Source organism: Petromyzon marinus, chromosome 33 (assembly GCF_048934315.1).
Source record: "Petromyzon marinus isolate PM22_M1 ecotype Great Lakes invasive population chromosome 33, UKy_Petmar_22M1.pri1.0, whole genome shotgun sequence".
NCBI lineage: Eukaryota > Metazoa > Chordata > Hyperoartia > Petromyzontiformes > Petromyzontidae > Petromyzon > Petromyzon marinus.
Genome location: NC_133699.1, coordinates 6101840 through 6125132, shown reverse-complemented (window position 1 = coordinate 6125132; position 23293 = coordinate 6101840). Strand labels below are relative to the sequence as shown.

Below are 23293 nucleotides of genomic sequence, written 5' to 3'. Positions count from 1 at the left end.
ATTTCTGAGGCCTGTATACAAGCAACATATGGGGGTTATGACTTCACTTTTAGTCAGCTTATTTTGTATTATTTTTTTCGATGATGGGGTGTTGCCATGGTGTAATGGTTAGTACACTGGAATGCAATCCGTAGGTCATCCATTACATCTCTTGACTAGGCAGTTGAAAAAATGGTGAAAGTTTCTTAAATCTCCCCGCCTGCCCCGCCCCCCACCTTTGTCCACCCAGCAGTAGAAATGGGTACACCACTGAGTCGGCAGGTCACGTGTGCTGGTGTAAAGAGTGGGTACTTCCACCAAGACGTCTGGGCAGTGTGAGAGGATAGGCCAAAATACCCTCTAAAGGGGAACTTTAGGGCTCCGTCTCGTGAAGACCCTTCCGCCAGCAGTGATGTGAGCAAGCAATTGTAGGGCTGCACCTTTATCTTTATAGCGTTTTTATTTTATTTTACAGAGACGATTGCAGCACTGCCATTCAGGCTAAGCTGTCCCAGGGAGAGCTCTGGCCAGAATGATAATCCCACCCAAATCCAAAGTGTTCACATGATGTGCCCTATTGCTGCTAATACTGCTGCTGCCACTGTTTGTCCACATCACTGCCTTTCATATGTTCCATAAATTAATGCCTTCTTCATGGTAGAGCGAAACACTACCAAGTGGAGAACGTCTGCCACAGGTGTGCAGGACTGCCATCCACTGAATACCTGGCATGTCATGAGTTGCACCCCGCTTGAGCGATTCGATTAATTGTAACGATTTGAGGTCATGCTTACAAAAAAATATGATCTACCTCCAGGCGCGCAACACTGTTTTGTTGAGCTCAGTCATCAGTTGTTTTTCGTTCGCAAAAGTAAGACTGTTAACTTTTTATTTTACCAGGTAAGACCCACTGAGCTATATAGCTCTTTTTCAAAAGTAACCTGGCCATAAATGATAGCCCAACGAAATTTATAGCAGCCAGATACTCTAAACACGTGTCTAAATGTGGAGGGGAAAACTGGAGGACCTGGAGAAAAAAATCCACGTGACCACAGGGAGAACATGCAAAATACAATTACACAGGCGTCGGAGTTGGCAATGAACCCACGCTCTCCTGCATACTAGACGAGGGAGTTAACATCTCGCCAAAGCGGCACCCCGTGGTGTCAAGCAGTGTGTGGGAAGATGTAGAAAATAAGTATCTTATCCTGCAGTGTAGTGGATGAACACAGCATGAGTGAGATGAAACCATATGATAGACCAAGTCCTCAACATGGCTGCGAGAAATCAATAAGGAACAGTCATCACGGTAGTTGCGACAGGACATGAGGTTGCGCAGAGCACAAACTTGGCTGACACTGGCTCCTATCCGCGTCATTTCCTATTGCAGGTACTGGAGGTCTTCATGGGCAGGCTTTCTCGGATCGGAGCTATGACACGTGGGGACGTGGCTTCCATATCCAAGTACCAGGTGCTGCTAGCGCGCGACCACTTCCGTAAGAACCCGCCGGCGCATTTCCCGGTGAGTCCACGTACTTGGACAGCTACCACTTTTGCTTGAAAACACTTCCAAACAATGTTTTCTAATGATTTGTGAAGAAAAATGTATCTGGAAACTTGTTTTTGTGTGTGTGCTGGACTTAAAGTTCGCTGTACATACTTAAACTATTGTCTGTTAGAATTGTATTGTGTTTTTATCCAGATATGTTGTTAACTATTGGTTAATTTAAATGAAGGATGAGGAACCTTTTCTAGATTGATGCCTGAAAAGGACTTGCAAATAGCTTTGGCCGGCCGTGCATTCGTTAATATTAAACTTTGATTACGCTATGATTGTTTTTCTTGGCTGTTTGCTCAAAACTACATGAAGGACAACTGCTGAGTGCACTGAAATGAGAACCACAGTATTGTTGCCAGGTAGAAAATGTTGCCCTCTAGTACTTGATTTGTGCGGCTAAAATGCTTGCAGTGATGGATACGTTTCGTTTGCAGGCTATTTAGAAGTGGTAGGGCTCATGTGATCACGGGCTGTATGAATTTAAGTCGTGGGCCATATGGCATTAAATCGTGGGCTGTATGAGCTGAAGTAGTGGGCCGTAGGAAATGAAGTCGGCGGCCGATTAACTATTGCTCAACGAATCGCAATGGAGGTGATTGTTCAAATGCCTAAAAGCAACATCAGTCATGAGGGCATGTTAAAGTCCCCAAAGTTGTCCACATATGTTCTGTTAAAACAGTAAAGATTTGTGCATTTACCTAGCTTAGGTTATTTCAGATTTCGTTTGTTTAGTCCTGGCCAATCAGTTCATGGAGCTCTATTATATTTCATTCATTGCTTGGATGTTACTATTGGCAAGATGCTCACAATACTGACCTCGTCTCAGCCAATCAGAGAGGTGAGTGGGGGAAAGGCATGCAGTCAGGAGAGATGAGACCGCTTATATTTCACATAGTAGCACTCTTGTTGTTCAGCGTTGATAACGATGTCCCCAAGTCTTTATAACAAAGCTTGTCGAGCTTTGTTTAATTAATCATTCTCACGTTAGTCGATGGCGCAAGTTCGCTCATGGCGAAATTAAATATGTTCCTGGGTTCGTCGTTTAAACACACACGTGCAGGTCTCATCCCTCTAAACCTGCACGTGTTTGCTGTGGCATTGGCACCACACATGACGGTGAGATTTGACAGAGTCCCTGGTGTTCACCAACATTGTCGCTGCGATTTTTCGAATGCTTCTGCTATTGTGCTGTTGAAGATGGTGCCAGCTTTTAGGATAAAAAAACAAGTGTATAAGAGGAAACGTGTTTACCTGCGTTGCAATCCCTGATTTCAAAACGCACTGATTACGATTCCTTCACAGTGGCGAGATGTTAACTACCTTGTCTGGTATACAGGAGGTCGTCAGTTCACACCTCACCCTGACGCCTATATATGTAGACTTTGCATGTTCTCCCTGTGGTCTTGTGGATTTTTCTCTGGGTCCTCCGGTTCTTCCCTCCATATTTAGAAACAGGCGTTTAGAGTATTTGGCTGCTATAAATTTCCACGTGATGAGCCACTTCGTTGAGCTATCATTTGTGGCCAGGCCACTTCTGAAAAAGAGCTGCATAGCTCAGGTTGCCTTTCTTAGCAAAATAAAAATAGGTTATAGTGTAGTTTAGTTTCATAATAAATAACGCCTTTGTGGACACCCTGACGTGCATGCAAACTGTTATTATCTTCAAATTTCTCAATCTCGTGACCTTGCTACGGTCATTTTACCAATAATAATTAATTGTTATATAGCACCTTTCATCGAAAGATCGCAAAGCACTCTTCATATGAAAATTTGAACACTCCATTCGAAACAATATACAGTACCTGGAAGAGAATAATATTCTAGCAAACAGATTGCACCAAGTCATTGGTCTAGTGCTTCCTTTCATGGCATCCATCGATGTCATGAAAGGAACATTCGTTCACTTGGTGAGTGTGCCGAATTTAGCGTGGCCTAAAAACGCCCAGGCGATTACACAAAAACACCTGAATTGTCATATTCTTGGGTCTTTTGGTAAAGTCACGTAAATTGGTTAAAGGAAAATAACACAAATAACAAAAAACTACGACGTTTTGATCGCAACACAAGCAACCGTCTTGCGCAAGAGGCCACTGATGGCATAGCAGCTAGCTTCCTGTCGCCTGAAGCACTGCGTTGTCAGCCCTCGTCCATAACCGGCACACCCTAAGCTGCAGTCCGCTAGCTGCTTACGCCATTGCTGTCACCCCCCACCACTGGTTTTGAGTGGAAGAGGAGGTTGGAATGCTCTCCTAATGCAGTGTGGTGAATTGTTTCCGTTATAGCTGGGAAACTCACTGCAGGAATTGTGATGCTTCTATGAACGAGTCGAATGTTAAAACGTGTGTATACATTAGTGAGAATCTGCGAGCGTTTGTGTGTAGATACATGTATACGAGAGAGTGAGCATCCGAAAATTTGATGTAACACGTAGGTTTTTGTAATTAACATCATGATTCATAATTTATTTTTGGGTGAGGACGCATTGTGAGCTGGCCAAATGATATTCTGAGTTCCTACATTTTCACACATGCTTTCGGAAGGAGGAACACATGGATCAGAAAATAAACACAAATCTGAGACATCATACCGACTGTTAATAAAAGTAAGTGGGCTTGGGCAAGATGCATCACTAGGAGAGATGATGGCCAATGGACAAGCCTAGTGATGGAGTGGCAGCCATGGGAGAGAACACTCCCAATGGGACGACCAACCACGCAGCTGGGGCAGTGAGATTGGCTGTTACTGGAGTGAGATGGATTGTAGCATTGCCAGACTGTGTATAGTGGTGACGACTTTGGGAGGCCTTCATCCAATACTGGTACGACCGCCTTGGCGATGTCACCACTACCACCACCGCTCAGGTGTTGTTTGTGTATGTGTGTGACAGGGGTCGAGGATGGGTGCGGTGGAAGGTGACTTTGCGTTGTGCGTGAGCCTCTACCACGGCTTCGAGCTCCTGTTGCATATGGGCTCGCGTTCCCTGCTGCTCTTCCTCAAGAGCATTTTGGACGGGGGCAAAGGTCAGCTGTCGCCCTTCCCCCCCACTCCTACAAATCTCCAGTCACCTCTCTTCAATGCAAGTGCCTTAGCTGGAGGATTGAGGCTTGTAACAATTTATCGTAGAAACATGTTCACAAGATACACGCATCAAATTGTGTGTAAGAGTCCGTTGTTTCCATTGAATGCAAATTGTATATAAATTATGCATATAACCAAATCATCCGGTATATGCATGATTTCATCCGACCTTGGAGGCCAAGCTAGGTTGATCCTGGATAGTTATTAGGTCTGTGACCACTGAATGGCAATACAGAGGATCTTCGTTCATGTGTTTCATGTATCTGCAGTTCAGTAAATGAATGGTCATACTTTACTTGTAAGTTAATGTGATAAAATGCAGCAGCCGGGGGTGTGTCAGCCTGACATTGACCTCAGACTGGTTCAATGCACCGCTCTCTGTGTGCATTATGTAATTAAATCACACATGCCATGCAAGGTAAACCCATTTCAGTTTAAAACTGGTTTGGAAGAAAACACGGGTTATGTAACGCTTTAAAACGTGCATTTGTCTTCGCAAATAATGAATTAGCAGAACGGAAACCAATAGGTCGCAGTCAGGGCAAAGACCATTTGTATATTTGCATGTGTTTTTGCTCTTGTTTGAGTCGCCAAGTTTTGGACAACATTTTCATGTATATTTTTTTCCAGATTTTTAATCGGGGAAGTTTCTAATGGGAACACTCATTAATGGTATTGGCCACATATACCAATGCAAGACTGACTGAAAAAATGGCTTGAAATTCAGTGAAGCTTTCCTGGCTGAATCATTGACGGTCTTATTGTAAATATTAACATGACTAGCTCTTTGTGTACTGTAATGTAATTTGTTCAAGGCAAGCATCAAGATCTGCCGTTTTTTTCCTCTGCCTATGACTGCCTCTCTCTTTAAAAAATTGCCCAGTTTCTGCACTGCATCTTCCAACAGACGTAGTTACATGTATAAGCAATACAAATCCAAAATAGCTTTGTATTGTTTGTGTATGTATATATATCATTAAATATATAGGATATCAGTATTGTTAATCCACTACTGGATAAAGGACCACACAGGCAGTGTTGGTCATAGGGGGGCTGTTTGATCATAATTCATCACACTAGCCAGGGTGGGTTGGTGTCCCCAGGACCAGGTCAAACATGACTCGCCACTGATGTTAGCCATTGGCTGGGAATCTAACACATTTTTGTTTGCGTTAACACATATTGTCGAGTTCATAGCACAGTGCTCTTAATATTTCGCCAAAACGCCCCCCCCACACACAAACTGCGAGACAAGGGCCAATGGAATTCCATGTGGGTCATGGGGATTATTTGGACCATTTTTCACCAGTGTGGGTTTCTGAAGTAATTGTAAATATAAAAAAAATTCAATGCAACTTCAAGAATAATCATTTTTATCTAGCGTTATAAAACTATTTGTACCATCATTTTATGGCGGTTGCAGCATTATTGACGTCAATGATTTCCCGCTACTTCCGTGAGATTTAAAGGTGTTCAGTTGTTTTACTACTCACTGTGCGACTAATTGAGACGGCCCGAATTGCTGGAGGCAGCAGAGAAAGCCCACCGTGCGGAGCAACGAACAGGATTTTTCCTGCACATTTCACCCCTGCGTGTCTTGGAGGAACTCGCCCCGAGGCAGTTTTGAAACTCCGTGTCTGTTCCGCTGCCCATCGCAGGGTTCATAATTAGGCATGTAAATGTGCCACTCCTGTGCGTGTGCACGTACGTGCGCGTGTGTGTTTTAAGAACGAGCGAATGGCACATTTCATGCCACTGTGACCCACATTCAATTACAGGCCATGCACCGCAGTGGTGAGTGGCAGTTGAAGCTGATAGTTTGTTTTCCTGTTTATTCATTCATCACCTCCCTCCATTAATCATTACCTCGCTCCATTACCTGGAGGATCTAGCGCTTTGGTAAGTGATTTGCAGAGTGCACTTGGTCTAGTCCCTTCAACAATGTGCCCATGGCTTCCTCTGGACATGTCTCATCCCTCAACTTTTTAAAGTAATCCTAATCACACCCTCTTCTGGATGACCTCAAACCCTATTTAACCTTCAGCCACACCTTTGACCATAATTTCAAAGCGGTTAATTAATGCGATGTGTTTACTTAGCTCTGGGGACTTTTTAATGGGTGACCAGACATGGCATTGTCTGGGAATTGTATTAAAGGACAAGGGATATCACTCATCACTGGTGTTAGCCGTGGTTGCGAATCAAACTCGAGTCACTGGGTTCACTCCACCGTTGCATGGTTTACATAACCCAATTCGATGCCACAACATACACAAACCAAAACGAGTTTATTGCTAGCTTCACGATTCGACACGTGTATCGTGAGCATAAGACTTTATTTTAACCCCTAAATGTATCCATTGTGCGTACTAACATTGCTGTTCCCGTTAGCTAAGTTATGGAGGTGGGGGGGGGACATCTGATCGCATGCAGAGAAGACGCGCGCTCGCAACGAGCTGAGCCGGAACCCCGACTTCATGCAGCTCTACCAGCGCCTGGACGAGATGTTTCGTCAAGCTGGCTCTACTCCGTTAAACACGAGCAGCATCCTGCAGCCCACCCAGGCCTCAGGTCTGACACCGTTGCTCCCCTGCCACTCGGCAATTAGTAAAACGAACTAACGAGTGAACCGATCGCCGCGACGGTGCGCACCCGCCTTCGTGGAGCTGACTGCCCCACGGCTCCGCAACCACTACTCAAGTGCTGCCGCGTTCTCATTCTTGCTCCTTAGTGCTCGCCGAGCGAGTTGTGGAGCCGAGGCCCTTTGTCTACAGCCACCCCAAGCTGCGGAAGCTCGAGGAGGTTGTGCTGCAGCACTTCCAGCAGTGGCGGCAGCAGCAGCAGAAGATGGCGGTGACGGCGGGTGAGTGGTCGGCTTGCGGCTTGGTTATCGCCCTTCTCGCCAACTTGGTTGATATGTCGTCATCTTGGCGGTTAGAAATTGGGTGCGGTCAGCTGATGGTCGCGCCAAGATTAAACGGCTTGCAACAGCTTTCTCATTCATCGGTCGCAATTATCGCGACGGTCATTCATGCCGGCGGGGCGCGGTGCAGAATGAAGTTGGTTAATGACTGCGTGCAGCCTCAGCAGGACACAGCAGGAAACGGCAGGAAAGGAACTCCTCTGCCAAGAAGGAGTGAGTAGCGCAGCTGTGTTTTCCGCCCTGCGTGGGTGAACCCTGAACAGTCCTCCCACATGCGCCACTTGTGTAAGAGCCCTGCCGCATTCTTTTCAAGTGAATGTGGTGGTTTTATTTTTATGTTCATTTTATTTTGAGGCTATTCACTGCTGTGGTATTTTATGAACAACATTTCCAAAAACTGAGCAGTGTGCAAAGAAGCATGGACAGGTGCATGTTTGCAATTACGCTGAGAGACATGTACATGGATTAAAGGGTATATGCAGCTTAATGACATCACTCAACAAACGTGAGTGTGCTTAGGCAGGATGTATCCCAAGAAGGAAGTAATGATGGCTGATGGTCAGGAATAATGAAGGAGTGGCAGCTGAAGAATGAAAGGCATCTGAGAGGACATCCACCAAAGAGATGGAGCGATGAAGTTAGTTCATGTGCAGATGCAGGATTGTGAGAGATGGCGGTAGATTGGGAAGGCTGTCATCCAGTAGTAGATTGGTGATGGCTAATGATGATGATGAGGTTCTATTGCAGCCACTATTGCTTGACTTTGTTGTCGTTTTTGTTTGTTTACATTCAGCAGCGAGCGATGGAGGAACGGAGGGCAGCACCGCTGTGACGGACACTCGCGTCATGATCTTCTCGTCGTTCCGCGACAGCGTGCAGGAGATCGCCGAGATGCTGAGCCGCCACCACCCGCTGGTGCGCGCCATGATGTTCGTAGGGCAGTCGTCATCCAGCGGCAAGGCAACGCGCGGCTTCACGCAGAAGGAGCAGGTCCAGGTGTGACCTCTGCGACGTGCTATGTACTTGGTGTGTGTTCCTGTGTCACTCGGTCTTTGTCTCGCCACGCGATAGTGAAATTGGACGCTTAAAAGGTCAGCTCCACCTCAAATAACCGCAGAGCTGTTACCTTGTAGATATACGCCCTGGCTGCGGGTATCACGCTTTCTGACACTGGTTTGCAGCGTTACATTAGTGTGAGGATACGCCAAAAGAATAACAAGTGCTGTTAGTGAGCACCTATGAAAGCGAGTACAGCACACAAGGGGGTGGGGTTTCCAGCATCACACCTGGCCACCTTTGTCTCCCTAGTGGCAGGTACTCATTTAAGACTGAGTTGACCTAGGGGAGACTCTGGATCGGTTCAGATAATCGTCACTGCCGTTGGCCATGAGCCGCGATGGAACTCGGGTCGTCGGGTTCGTAGCGCAGCGCGCTAACTGCTAACACTACCGCTCTCCACGCACACGGGGCCACACACGCCGCTAACCCCGCTCGCCCCGTGCTCTTCCGCACTTCACCGCCCCGTGTCCCCACCAGGTCGTGAAGCGCTTCCGCCACGGCGGCTACAATACACTGGTGGCGACGTGCGTGGGCGAGGAGGGGCTGGACATCGGCGAGGTGGACCTCATCGTTTGCTTCGACGCGCAGAAGAGCCCTGTGCGCCTCGTGCAGCGCATGGGCCGCACGGGGCGGCGCCGGCACGGGCGCATCGTCGTCATCTTGGCGCACGGACGCGAGGAGAGGGTCGGTCCCGGGTCTTAACCTCCTCGCTACTGCGACGCTCGCTTGAGTCGTAGCTTTCGTCAAGATCGTTGCTGTCATCGAGCATCATCGAAACCTCGTTGGGGTTTGGCTGCAGAAAAGCCTGAGGCTCAACGATTCAGACTAAGGCAGCACCCCTCACAAATTTTAGTTTTCTCCATGATTGCCGAGCACAGGTCCTTAATATTTTGTGTTTAGTTTGTTCTTCCCCCGCACCTCCGATGAGCACAGTTGGCTACGTATGGTGTGAAAGAAGTTCAGCATATATCCATACATTAACTAAAGGCCCAACTTGATCGTGATGTGTATATTAATTCATTTAATGCCTATGATCAAATCGACCGGAATGAGCCATCTCTTGTCAGATATTAGTAGCTAAGCAGAATTTGGAGCCTGATTATTACTTTCCTGAGATCTTGCCTGAAAAAAACAGGTATTGTAAGCCTTAGCTGCAATGTGTAGCTGTGGATTTGTGCATCTATCTGTGCTGAGCTTTGAGTATTTCTGCCCTCTTGTGTTGAGTATACTCTGGGTTCTCCAGTTCCCTCCCACACGAAGCTAGGTGCTCATTAATGGATTGGCCAAACATCCCACTGCAGAACCCTCCTGAAAACCTACCAATAGTTTACCGCCTTGAGTCTGCTTTGTAATCAATCTCGCTTGGCTTCCCATGCCCTATGGCTACTCCTTGTTCATCATGATCGTCATCGGCTTCCTTATTCGTGGGGGTCTGGGGGATGCCAGTGATCAAAATATTTATTTATATTTGAGGAATCCGATGAGCTATAATGCTCTTTTTCACAGATGTCCAGTAGTTTTCACAGATGTCCACTTCTTGTCATCTTCAGCGATCTGCACAGCAACATCCGGGGTCGATCTTTCTGTCCAGGTCGCTTTGTTTACCGTCCAGATTTCTCCTCGATAATTAGCTCCCGCAATGTATGAATGCTGAACTTCTTTTACACCATATGTAGCCAACTCCATGCTAATCGGAGGTGCGATTAGCACAGTTAATCGGAGGTGCGATTTCCCCCCCCCCCCACCCCCCCACTGGTCAGATGTACAACCAGTGCCAGTCGAGCAGGAAGAGCATCTACAAGGCGATTGAGGGAGCGAGCACCTCCTTTCAGCTCTACCCCTACAACCCGCGCATGGTGCCCGCCGGCCTTTCCCCAGCGCCGCACCGCATGCACCTGCACGTACCAAAGTTCGATGGTCAGACGAAGGGCAAGGGTCGCCTAAGCCGGATGGTCGCAGAGGCATCGACCACACTCGGTGAGCGAGCGAGTGAGCGGGTGAGCGAGCGAGTGAGCGGGTGAGCGAGTGAGCGGGTGAGCGAGCGAGCGCGCGGCGTCAGGCGGAGGTGGTGCTGGTGGTGGTAGAGAAGACCGCCCCCTCGGTACAAGCCGGTCGTTTGGACATATCGTGACCGGCAGCGCCATGTGAAAGTCCTGGGCCAAACTGGTGTGTAGTCGAAAAAAGGTATCGATTTATCCATTAATGAAAATATACTGACATTATTTTCACCGACACAGTTTATAATCAGTGCGTGCTACCTGGTCCGATATGGATCAGAAACACATAGACACCAAGAAAGAAAGTGCTCAAAGAAGCGTGGAGAGGTGCATACTTGGAATTACACTGAGAGAATCAGGAACATTCAGATCAGAGAGCACATTGATTGTGAGAAAAGTAAGTGGGCTTGGGAGGGACATGACACGGCTAGAAGGAACGATGGCCAGTGGTCGAGTGGCAGCCCATGAGGACGTCCACCCCGGAGATCGAGCAATGGAATCGGCTTGCAGGTGCGAGTTGCGCATCGCTTGACCACGAGGAACAGAAGCGGTTTGGCAAAGCCTTCATCCAGTAGAGAATAAATAATATCTGCCGCTGATGCTGTTGTTACTGACGATGATGATAACGACGACAATGAAGCCGTTGTTTTTTATCCAGCATCGCTGGGCAGGAAGCAGCCATGCAGAAGTGAGGGGCTGCTCACGCGGGATGAGCAGGACGACTGGGAGCGGCGCGTGCGCCCGCACCACGGGGAGAAGACGCCCGTCCTCGCCCTGGCGCCCTTCGTGTGTCTCCCTGACCCCGAGCGGACCGCGGTGGGTCCTGCCTTTCTTCCTACAGGGCGCACTGTTACATTTCCTGAGCAACTCAATGGCACCTTAAATCATCACATCTCATCTCAACCCATTCCAATAGCATGCTGCACTCCAGGCAAGGGGACCTCCCCCCCCAACAGCAGCTGTCCCTGTACCGCACAAGGTGATCGCAGAACCGGTTTGCAAATAGGAATTATCCTTGCCAGTAGGGGGCCTGCCCTGTTCTAGCATCGTCCTTCGCTGCCTTGCTCTATCTTGGACGATAGGTTGAGCTGTTTAACAGTTTGGTTTCCCCGGCCTGAATTCCTTTAAATTCCTAATCACACCGCTATCAATATCATCCCCTCTCATCTCACTCTACTTCCCTCCATATACTCTCTGCGCCAGCAACCAAGGCTAGCTGTCGAATCTCCCAGTCAGCTTTTCCTTAGTGGGAGGTCGCCCTTTCTCCTCTGCTGCCCTATGGTATGGATCTCCCTTCTCCCAGCTATCGACTCCTTTGCCCCTGTTCAAGTCCAGACTCAAGACCTTCCTTTTTTACTTCTGCCTATGACTGAGTACCTTTATCTAGAAAATAAGTATGTCCACTGTTTTTGTACAATGCAGTCGCATTAGGTTATGATATAATTCTACATGTATTGTATTAAACCTTGAACTCAGTGAGCCCACACAGTCAAGAGTTTACCAGGTCTTGGCTGACACTTCTCACACTCGCTGCACTTTGATAATCTCGTTTAACCCTGGGCAGCTGCCAGGATTTGAAGACACGCAGCGTAGCATTAGCCCCGTCAGCCACCCACAAATCACGGCGAAAACTTGTCTGAGCTTAGCGGATGAATACTCTTTGAAGCCAAGTCTGGGCTCTTACATTAGTAACCAACATGCATTCTGAATGAAAAATATAATCAATCATACAATCATGTGCCCAGAGCAATGATGCCCTATTACAGTTTCCTTCTAATGGAATTTGAGCACAGTGGTGTTCAGTGTTTGCACTATCGAAATAATACCGTCCACACATTGCCTTGGCCGAGATTGAGTTCACCAAGTTTTAACTTGTGACAAAACCCAACACGCAAAGCATTGTCATCTAGTGGCTGGACACCACCTCTGGGTGTCCCGGGCTGTACAATCTGACATTGAGGCTTCGTTCGAAGGAACAAAATACTTATTGCTGGCTTTCGGATGAGTCGCTGTAGTGTCGGTGCAGTTTGACTCCCTCGAACTATACAGCAGGGTTTTTAGCTATATTTTCCAGTGGTCCACTTATTCACACTTTCCCGTTCCGATGACGTACATGTACATCATCAGTTTTTATTCCGATTCTGTTCCGATGACATACGTGTACATCATCAAAATGCAACCGGAAGAAAAACTAACATAAAATAACTTTATTTTGAACTGAGGCTCCCACAAGGCCATGCGGGAGGGCATGTGGCACAGTTTGGTGTCAGCTATCGGAGAGTGCGGTCGTGTTGCTAAAGTTCTCTGTGGCAAGTACAATATCTTTAAAATCACCGGCATTCTGCCTCTAAATAAAGTTAACGCTGAGCCGCCTGCGCAATCCGAGATTCAGAGGTGAATGGGACTCACCCTGCAACTTGCAGACGTCTCGGAACGGGAAAAGTTAAAATTAGCATTGTTAGTGGGTCATGTAACGTCATTAGTCACGTGACCATTATTCTGTACCTCTAGTCTCCAGATCTCTCATCTCTATTGTTCATCTCACTTTCATCTCACTAATCCGCATTTCTTCATATCTCTTAGCTAGTCATATCTCTTAGCGGGCCACTCCAATAGCCTTTTCCTGTATATGTATGGCCGAGGGGCCGCCAGTTGAAGAACCCTGCAATAAAACATCACGGCAGGGGCATCACCATGGCGGCACTTCCAAAATTAACTATGAAGTGTTTGTTGTCATTAACGAAGCATCAAACCTGCATCACACAGCCCTGCGACGCATGGCCTAGGCGCGTGTAGCTGTTAGATAAGAACCGATCGATTCCCAGGTCGCATTTTCCCTTTAAGCGGCATCGACTACGCACCAAGTCTGATGTGACAACGGTTTGCGTGCAGGCGGCGGAGCGGCGCGCCGGGGATGACCACGTGTGGGAGTTGTCCCTGTGCAACTACGTGCCCTGGCAGACCAAGGTGCAGGAAACGTATGCGCTGGAGCACTCGGAGGCGGCGTGCCTGCCCTTCATCAGGCTCATGACGCTGGTCGACAAACTCAAGTACTGCGAGGTTTGGATGCTAGTCGGAAAACCACGCTACTCAGAAAGCTCGGATAGTCAGAAAACAACGCTGTCAGAAAGACACGCTAGTCAGAAAGCCACACTTGTCAGAAGACCAGCCTTTGATGATAGGGTCAGTGTAGCTGCTTTGCGCTAAGCTGTCACGTCAGTTGAATTAAAGGTCGTCGATCGATAGAATTGGGGGTTTGATGGCACCACTTGGGCCAGGATGTTGGGGGTGTGAGACTTGGCAGATGTTAATTTGCTTGTGGTTCCAGCTGCCATACTGGCCCACAAGCAAGTGGGGTGCACCAATTTCTGTTTGTTGTTTTAGCAAAAAACAGCGCCAAATGGCGCTGGGCAGTTTTCTTAACATGTGTTTAATTATCACAATTTTTTTGCCTTGTGTTACTTGCCGGATGTCCTGGTGGTGCATAATGAAACGTTTATTAGGATTGCAGAATAACCGCATTCTTGTTAGCTGTTCTGTATTTCACAGATGGCCCAATTGTTTCTTGATCGCATGCACACAGACGTCGTGCAAACGGGTCAGGCTTATCTAATGGCACAAGAACCACCGTTGACGCTGTTAACAAAACAGCTCCGAGTCACTGACCTATTTCAGCTGAACATTAAAATACAGCCCAGCCTTGGCTGAAATTGGTGTCTTTACAATCAGGTTTTTGCTGGGAAAACTCTGAGCATTCATCATCAGCCATGGTCACTCTTCCTATCTTTTCTGTCAGGGTCATGATAATGATGATGTCACTGTCTCTTGTGTCTCAGGATGAGGAGTATGGCTTCGAGGCGGTGTCTCACTTGGACCGGCAGGACGTGCTGAGCGATGGGGCAGAGGAGGACGGTGGCACAGCGCCGAGCACGCACCGTGCGGAGCGGACGAACGCCCGCCATAGAGACCCATGGTCAGCCCTTGCCGAGAACCATAAACGACGCAAAAAACCCGCGTCAACATCGGTACCGGTGAAGGGCACAGCGACGTCTGCTTCCGCCTTCACCGCCACCATCTCCTTGCGCAAATCTGTTGATAAGGCTGTTACTCGTAAGAGTGCGAGGCCGCTGCCACCGCTTTTCACCGGAGAAACCGATCCGGATTTTTCCTCCAAAAAGAAACCGGCGTGGTGGAAAGGGAGGTCGGCTGAGCGGGTGGCAAAGCCTATTGACTCGGATGACGATCCGGATGTTTGCATCGTGGAGAACGCGGCGGAGGGCGATGACGTCGGGGCAAACAGCAGAAGTTTGCCGGACGAGGAAGAGCAGAGCCCAGGAGGGATCGGTCTTCTTCGGGAAGGGATGGACACCGAAGGAGTTGTTGGCAGCGCTACCCATCCGTGCGGCACGCCGTGGCTCGCAATGAATTTGGGGTTGAGCAGCGGGGCCATAGAGTGCGGGTGCAAGAGTGATATGGATGATTCTGCCTTATCTGATCTGTTTTACTGGTACTCGAGAGACCCTAAGGAAAATGCGTTTCCCAACAGCCAGAGGATTGATGCAGAGGCTTTGATGGAAGTGGACGGCGGTTGCACTCCAGACAACGTCGTAGCCATGGCAAGGATGGTCAAGGAATTTCTGTCTCATCCTGTACCGCCCAGTGACTTCTCTTTCCTCGATGACATCCAGCAGATCCCCTTTCATGGAATGCTTTTCCAGATGCATTGGCAACAAATACGTAATCAGAGTTCAGACAGAGTGCCTTCGTTTACCGCCCCATGTCTCTCCGGCCCGACAAGTATGTGTACAAATGAGAAGGAAAAGGCTAGGCCCCCGGGTATATCATCCACAATTGATGAGCTTGAGCCACCGTCATACGACAATCACGATCATCGCAGAACAGTTAACAACAACAACGGAGCGGACAGATTGTACTTGCACAATGATGAGCGACGACGTACTTTCTCACCAGGGCAGCAAAATCGCTCCATTGCCCAAACCCGCCACTGTGGGGCCACAGAATTCTCATTCAAAACTCCCACAACCCCGAGCGCCTTTCTCGATAGCAATGATGACATGAGCGTCGCCCTGTTTGACGAGGAGGACGACCTGCTGCTGCAGGTGGACCTCTCCATGCTGGAACGGGAGGAGCAGGGCGGGCAGCAGCAGCAGTGCCTAACACCACCCAGGCCTGAGCCAGAGGTGGTGTCGAGCGACACACCATCAGCGCGGGTGCCGCGGGAACTAACGCCTTCTCGCCACGGGAAAAACGTGGCCTCCATCATCGCTGCAACACCGTCGCTGTCGCCACACGCACCTCTTCCACACGCAAGTGCCCCGCTCACGGGCGAGGTCTCATCGCTGGGAGACTCTATGGCTGACTACTCGGCCGAGCTGTTCTCGGTCAACTTTGACCTTGAGTTTGACCTTAATCAGTTGGACGATGACGACGACGCTAAAGAAGTTGTCAGTGGCGGTCACCAAAATTCCCCCATCGCCCAGCTCCGACCGCAGGAAACTAACGAGGCCGTCGCTCCCATCACCTTCAATCTGAGCTTCAAGGATTTGGATTTTGATGAGGACTTCGCTCTCCCACCGGCGGCAGTGAAGCGCGACACTTCCCCAGTGATTATCGACGATTTTACGCTGCCGGCTGATGATGAATTTGACGATTTGGAAGAGCCGATCGTCACCCACATAGCCGGTAACGTCGTGCCACCTCGTACTCCGGCCATCGCTGCTCTGGCGGGGCCTTCGAGTATCTCCTTAATCAACCTGACGGTGCCTACTGAGTCTTCAACGCCTCTGTTGGCGACGTCACGTGACCTCCGAAGACCTGCACAGGACCCAGGTGAGGAAGGAGCAAGCGTGCGTGTGTAAGTGTCTTTAAATTAGTTCCTGGTGTCTGCTTATATCCACACATGTCTGTAGCTTCTTACTTGTGTCATTACGTGTAGTTGTTAGTGCTCTCCAATACGAACTCGGCGGCCAGAAGTTTATTCTTGCCCATAGCCAACTACAGTGATGAATATATGAGCTGTTGCTGGGCCTCCCCTCGGTCAACTTAGCCTTAAATGAGTTCCTGGTGTGGTGTTGGCCACACCACCCCCTCGTGCGCCTTGCCATCCTTCATAGGTGTTCGCTAACACTCTGTTTATAGCTACACGGGGCGTCTTTGTTATGTCTGCTTGCAGGGAACAGAGCGGTTGCCGTGTGTTTGGACGACAGCGAGGGCGAGTTGATGAACCACCGTCTGAGGAGGCGTCCAAATGTGCAGCTCCTGCTGGACACCCCGGACGCCCGTGGCCCAGCAAGGACCCCTCCGAGAGAAGTCGCTGCCATTGTCGTAAGGGTAACGCCATGTGTCCACAGACCGTTTGTTTAACAGTCATTGGTTCATTCTTAAACATCTTCCTCAATATCATTGCCGATTACACAAGTGTGTATGCTAAAGATGTATTGTTGTCTCTATCATATTTAAACATTGAAGCTCAGAAAGCCTTTAAACGCTGATACTGCTTCTACAGGTATGACTTGTCACAAGGTGTGTTTGCTTCTCTGTGACAGAACAATGTCTATTAATTTAAATAATTATATTAAATAGTTATTGGTAAATATAATACAGTATAAACCAAACTGTGGTATGAAGTTGTGTGGCTATTTCGGACTTACCCTCTTGAGAACCGGCCACATAGATGAAAGGTATACCCAAAACGTTGACACACAGAGCAAAAGTTACTCTTTGCAAATATGCGAATGCATGTTGCCTTGACAGCTACCCGTTAGCTTCCCTGTTGCACATTTGTGATGTTTATACTTGTTTTAGATTTTGTGCATTGTGTCCGTCCTTAATATACTCATCAATTATTTTTTGCTATCATCCTCCCCGTGCTGCTTCTTCCCCCGTTCCAGGCGGGAGATGGGAGCGACTTGGATTCGCCGATGATCCGCCCGAAGAGGAGAGTGAACAAGCCTCTCTCGTTCCTCGAGGAGAGCTTGCAGCAGAGTTCACCGAAGGCAGGCTAACCCCACCACCGCCACCATCATCGTCTTCACCCCCGTCCTGCCACTGTCATGCCTACAGCGCGTTAGAGCATGTAATTGGAGGACCAGAAAAATAGAGCGCGTTTATGCATTATTGGGTCGCGCCATTGAATTAGACGCACTTAAAACTCAGCGTGCCACCATATTGCCACAGCGTGCTGCCGCGACGGACGCCGCCACGGCGATGACATGCATGGCTGTGCCGCCGGTGTATTTATGTAGCTCACTGGACCGCACTTAACCACGTAAGAACGTGTGGGAGGGGGGTTGACCCCCTTCCGCGAATAGGGAATTTAACATTCGCCTGTTGGTGACTGCGGTGAAGGGCGATGCATTACTCAACGTAGCATTGTGTTGAATAGTATTGGTCTCTGTCTTAAGTGGATGTTCATCTGTCGAAGTCTATGGGTTGCTATGTGAGCTTATGGATCTCTATGTGAGTCTGGGTCTGTGCGAGTCTCCATGAGTCTCATTTGTGACTGCAGCACAGGTGCAGTCCATCCCTCACATCACGTAGCTGCATATGAGTGAATTCAAACCGCAAATAACGAATCTTGGGTAAAAATAGGTTAGCCACATGTACACGAAATCGCATAAACCAAACTTGCCTAAAGCGAGAGAACCCTATATTCCCTGGGTCTTCGGTAAAGCCACGTAGATAGTTCAAATAATAAAAAAAATAATTAAAATAATAACAATATCAAGTTTCGATCACAACAAGCAATCGTCAGCAGCTCTCCCACGATATTTCTCACCTGATGACAATTGCTTGTGTTGCGATCGAAACGTTGTGAAATTGTTATTACTTTATTATTTTTTAATTACTTTTTATGATTTGATCTATCTACGTGGCTTTACCGAAAGACCCAGGGAATATGGAATTCCTGCAGTCACGAAAGCTTTAAGTCGAGGGAACCCTGTAGTTGTAAACTCAGTATTTTGTTGTGATTCAAGTTCCATACAAAGGAAGACGTGCACAACTTTGTGTTAATTTATGTTTGTGTGACTGAGGATGACGAATGTTCAAGACAACTTGGGGGAGCGTCTCTCTCGTGAGGGAGACTTAGTGCTGTTCCTATAACCCATATCCCAACTTGAATAAGTCCAATGCTGAATGTGCCTTGTGATTTGTCGCAATTCAGGGTCATTGTCGCACCCTACCTGTCCAGGGATGGGAGACTGGGTAAAGTCGATAGAACAAAAAAAAATAAAGTAAAAAAAATATTGACCTAGATAAATAGATTAGTAAATAGATATAAATAAGAACACACCTAGACTTCAAGCCTACCCACCACAGTTGTGATTTGATTCAAGCATCTTTTTGCCAGTGTTGTAAATGTAGTGGTTGCATGGTTTTAGCGCTATGACGTTTTTTTTTCCTCCTTGGTTGATCCACTGCTGGATGAAGGCCTTCCCCACACCATGTCAGTCACGGGAGATTGTTGACCACACTTGTGTTATGTGTTGATGATGGGGAAACCCCGGACCCGTTCAGATACCACTCACCGCTGACGTCGGTGTAAGCCCCCCGTGGTGCTCTCGTTGTGCGGGCAGAAACGGAGTCATCTTTACACGCCTCCCGCAGGTGGCGACGTTCAGCGTGGCTCCGCGCGACTGTCGTTTGGATGACGACGATAACGACGACGATTTCCAGATCCAGGGAAAGGTTGTGAGGGTCGCCCGCGAGAAGTTGAAGGCTCAGAAGTCCTCGTCGTTATCCAGTAGGAAACCCAAGAAGGTAAAATCGGCTCTCTGTTAAGTATGCCTATGCCGTAGTGTCACCGTACAGAGCGTGAATCCCCAGTTTAAAAAAACCCAGTGGGTTTGAGTTTGATTCCTGGCCACAGGAAACATCAGTGGCTCGTGATGTCTGACTTGGACCCGGGCCTCTCCAAGGTTAAATCTCAAACATCACCACTGGGGTGGCAAAGGCTGGGCATGGTGCTGGCCACGCCATGCCCTGGCGGACCGTGCCGGTCTTAATAGGCGCTTGCTAACGTCACTCACCCCAGTATTGTGTCCATTCTCTCATCACATCAGGGCTCTGGTCGACAATTCCTGGACGAGGAGGCGGAGTTGTCGGAGGAGGGAGCCAGCTCTGTATCGTCGGACGAGCGGAGCGATGCGGAGGGGAGCGATTCCTCCATGCGCGAATTCATCAACGACGCGTCCACTTTCACACAGGGCATGGCGCTCAACGGTGCGCAAACCAACCATCGCGCTCTCCCTTTGTGTGCGTGAAAATGTTTACTGTCATAGGTGAGCGCTGGATTTTGTGCTTGGTGTGAGGGTGCACTGGTTGTGTGTGTATGTGCTGCCTGTGCCGTGTTTGAGTGTGCTGTGACGACCGCATGTGCATGCTGTTTGTGTTTTTCTTTGTTGTGTGTATTGTGTGCGGTCCTGAAAATATGTCTGTCGTGTCTGTGTGTGACGAGCAGTGGCACAGTGACTCGCACTGTGCTCTAAACCCAGAGATCGAAGTTTCCAGTGATTTCAGAACTGGTTCTGGCCTTTCCTTAGGTCAGCTCGGGATTAAAATAATGACCTGCTGGCATATGGAAACACCAGCACTGGCGCGACAAAGGCGGTCGGACACCATTTCGGAAACACCACCATCTCGTGCTTCGCCACAACAGTCTATAATGCTACACAGTGGAGTTGGGGAAACTTGTGTTTGTTTGTGTGCGTGCGTGCTGCAGAGTCGGCGATGCACGGCGTGTATCTCAAGTCGGTGCAGAGCCCCACGGTACAGGCCGCACGGTACAAGTTGTCCTACAAGCCGTTCCAAGACATCTTCTCTCAGGTGACTGCCACCACGGATTGGTGCGACTAAGCGAAAAAGTAATTCTCGCAACAATTTACAGATTTGAACCAAAATTTTGCGGTTTGATTCCAACAGGTCGGTGTTGGACATTTTCGGTGCTTTAACTTAGAATTGAACATTTTAGACATCACCATTGCAGCGGTGTAGCAGTGGTAACCCAGTTACTAGATTTTTATTTGAAGCCATGGCGAACATTAGTGGGTGGTGAGTGATATTTCAGACGGTTTTGGCTTCCCCCCTCCTCTCCACCAACCAGTTCTAACCAGCACAGTGAAGTATGGTCAACAACATCCATGACCATCACAGCGTAGGAGGCCATAAATACATCAGTGGCTTCATAGATGCATTGTGAATTATGTTTCAGAATTAACTATTACCATCGCTCACCCCAGCAGTCAGTCCATTCAATTGGAGACGCGTCCATCTCTTGCACGTGTCCGTGCATGCATGCGTGTGGCACTTGCCATCAGGTGCACGAGCAAGAGGAGTCGTACTTGGAGGACAGCTTCTGCGTGAGCAATGACGTCGACGAGGAGGAGGCCCCCTGCCTAAGTGACAAGGACGACACCCAGGACCTTGGATTGACGACCGCCGGTCCCGGTGCCCGTCCCAACGAGGAGGAGGAAGAGGAGGGCGAAAGCAGCTTTGTGGACGGCAAGCGGCGGCTTTACCGGACACGGCGCCAGAAGCAGCTGGACCTCCTGGCACCGCGCCGGGAATGCGGGGATCGATTTAACGGTGCTGGCGCTCCAAAGCGGCGTCGGATCCTCGTACAAGAAAATTCCTCAAGCGACGAGGACGACAAAGCGGACCACGTCACCGAACGGCTGCTCGGAGCGGTGCAGGGACCGGATGAATGGAACGACAACACCAGGGACACACGGCAAGGAGAGGACAGTGAAACCTGTCTCAAGAGGCCACCAGCCCAGGTAGGCACGAGTTGCCGGCGACGGGAAAGCGCTGCGTCACGCGCCGAGTTGTCGTTGGCGGAGCGCTGCAGGATCAGGCTGCAGGCCCGAGCGGAGGTGTCGGATGCAATCGACTTTGAGACGGCACCACGCAACAGCAGGGACAGCACAAACACTCACAATTGCAGCAAATTCGACGTTTCATTTCAGCGCCCGAGCTGCCATTCACGACCTGGCACGTTGAGAGCGAGTTTGGAAATGACAGACGTGACGAACGTTCAAACGCCAGTGCGACGGGACGCCCAGGATCGTAGCATGTTGAACTTTGACTCCCGACTCAGCTCGGTGACGAATGACGCGCAGCATCGGCAAGCGTGCTCCACTGTCAAGACTGGTGCACCAGGGAAGACTGCACCCAAGCCGGCTATGACAGCTTCTTCGGTGGCGACGCCCGTGGATCAGCAAGATGAGCTACTGATTCTGGTGAGTGTGGTGCTGGGTTTGTCTGGATGAGGAATCTGTTGTGTATAAGTGTCAACAAACTGAAGCCTGTCGTACTTAGCAAATAACGCGTAATTTAATAACAGTTTTATCACGTGTGCTATCAGCGTAACGGCACAAGAAAACGACCATATTTGTCAGTTCGGATTTAGTGGTGGCATGAGTACAGTACGACTGATTTTGCCGCACTGCCCTCTGCTGTCTCCTGCGTAACCGTGCTGGTCACCCATGCAAGCACTGTCCAATTTAATGACTTTAGACTTCACATTTCACTCCCCTTCATCCGCAAACTCTGCTGCCCCATCCCCATCTTCCCCTCCGTGTGCAGGTGGGAAGCCACGAGGTAGCGTCGACAGGTCAGGAGGTGGTGACGTTCCTGCGACAGCGTCTGGGCGTGCACGCCGCGGTGCTGCAGGGCGTCGGCGGGGACTACGTGGTGAGCCGCCGCATGGCCGTGAAGCGCGCCGCCACGGGAGAGCTGGCGGGGCCAGCCGGGAGGTCGCGTGTGGCGGCGCGCGTCCGGGCCCTGCAGGAGCGCTTCGAGCGCGTGTGCGTCATCGCTGAGAGAGAGCGCCCCAAGCCCGGTGGGTGTGTGGGATGGACGGACGGACAGACTGACTTGCTTAACACGGAGGTTGTCACGGCTGTTATTCCCTTTCATAAAAGTTGAGTTGTTAAGACCCACCACTCCAAACAAATCGTTAAGTAATAACAATTTGGTTGGCTCTATCTGGTGGTGCTGGGTCTTAATGACTTAGGATTAATTGATGGACTATCTGACTAGATTCTAAACTTGTGATTTGGCAAAATTAATCAGATAACTGGAAAGAGGTTGGTGAATAAGTATGTGCTTACCATAGCATAACACCCTAGTTGGGCTTGTAGCAATGTCTTCTCCCCCACTAGCAGTTTGTTGAATGTTACAATTCGGAGTGAACTCCAACACCTACGACGGCGTGACCCTGTTGTCCCGATGCGGCGCTGCAGGCGAGATAGGAGCGGGCGCGTCGTCGGCATCGCGCCCGCAGGTGCGCACGCGCTGCCTGGACGCGGCCCTGGCTGGACTGGCCGCGGCAGACGTGCAGGTTCTGTTCAGCTCGGGCCCCATCGCCACGGCGACGCTGCTGCAGCGGCTGGCGCTCGCTGAGCAGCGCAAGGGCGTCGGCGTGGTTGGGCCTGCGGAGCCGCACCCGCACGAGCGAGCAGCCTTCGCCTTCTACTGCGGCCTCCCCGGCGTGTCGTACGTGACGGCGCTGGGCCTGTGCAGGGGCTTCCGCAGCGTGCAGCACGCACTCGCCAGGTGGGGCGAAACGAGAGTGTGTGGGTTTGAGAGAGTGGGAGTGTTGTGGGTGTGTGCGATGGGGAGCGGTGGACATGGGCACTGCGCTACGAACCCGGCGACCAGTTAAATTCCTGCTCGTGG

The 23293-nt window shown here is 49.5% G+C and overlaps 1 protein-coding gene across 2 annotated transcripts in view; it reads left to right on the top strand.

Moving 5' to 3' along the window:
• LOC116948372 (Fanconi anemia group M protein) overlaps nucleotides 1-23293 on the top strand; it is a 59509-nt gene that overhangs the window by 33451 nt on the left and 2765 nt on the right. Inside the window, exons 5-22 of one of the 2 annotated variants that reach the window (XM_032964980.2) lie at nucleotides 1370-1501; nucleotides 4425-4557; nucleotides 7049-7186; nucleotides 7347-7478; nucleotides 8335-8534; nucleotides 9075-9281; nucleotides 10358-10574; nucleotides 11253-11410; nucleotides 13487-13654; nucleotides 14431-16444; nucleotides 16788-16939; nucleotides 17506-17610; nucleotides 19223-19375; nucleotides 19678-19837; nucleotides 20337-20440; nucleotides 20932-21852; nucleotides 22199-22454; nucleotides 22858-23170. In XM_032964980.2, coding sequence (XP_032820871.2) covers nucleotides 1370-1501; nucleotides 4425-4557; nucleotides 7049-7186; nucleotides 7347-7478; nucleotides 8335-8534; nucleotides 9075-9281; nucleotides 10358-10574; nucleotides 11253-11410; nucleotides 13487-13654; nucleotides 14431-16444; nucleotides 16788-16939; nucleotides 17506-17610; nucleotides 19223-19375; nucleotides 19678-19837; nucleotides 20337-20440; nucleotides 20932-21852; nucleotides 22199-22454; nucleotides 22858-23170 — 5663 coding nt within the window. Of the gene's footprint in view, nucleotides 1-1369; nucleotides 1502-4424; nucleotides 4558-7048; nucleotides 7187-7346; nucleotides 7479-8331; nucleotides 8535-9074; nucleotides 9282-10357; nucleotides 10575-11252; nucleotides 11411-13486; nucleotides 13655-14430; nucleotides 16445-16787; nucleotides 16940-17505; nucleotides 17611-19222; nucleotides 19376-19677; nucleotides 19838-20336; nucleotides 20441-20931; nucleotides 21853-22198; nucleotides 22455-22857; nucleotides 23171-23293 lie in introns of both variants that reach the window. The other variant, XM_032964979.2, reaches the window with a different exon arrangement.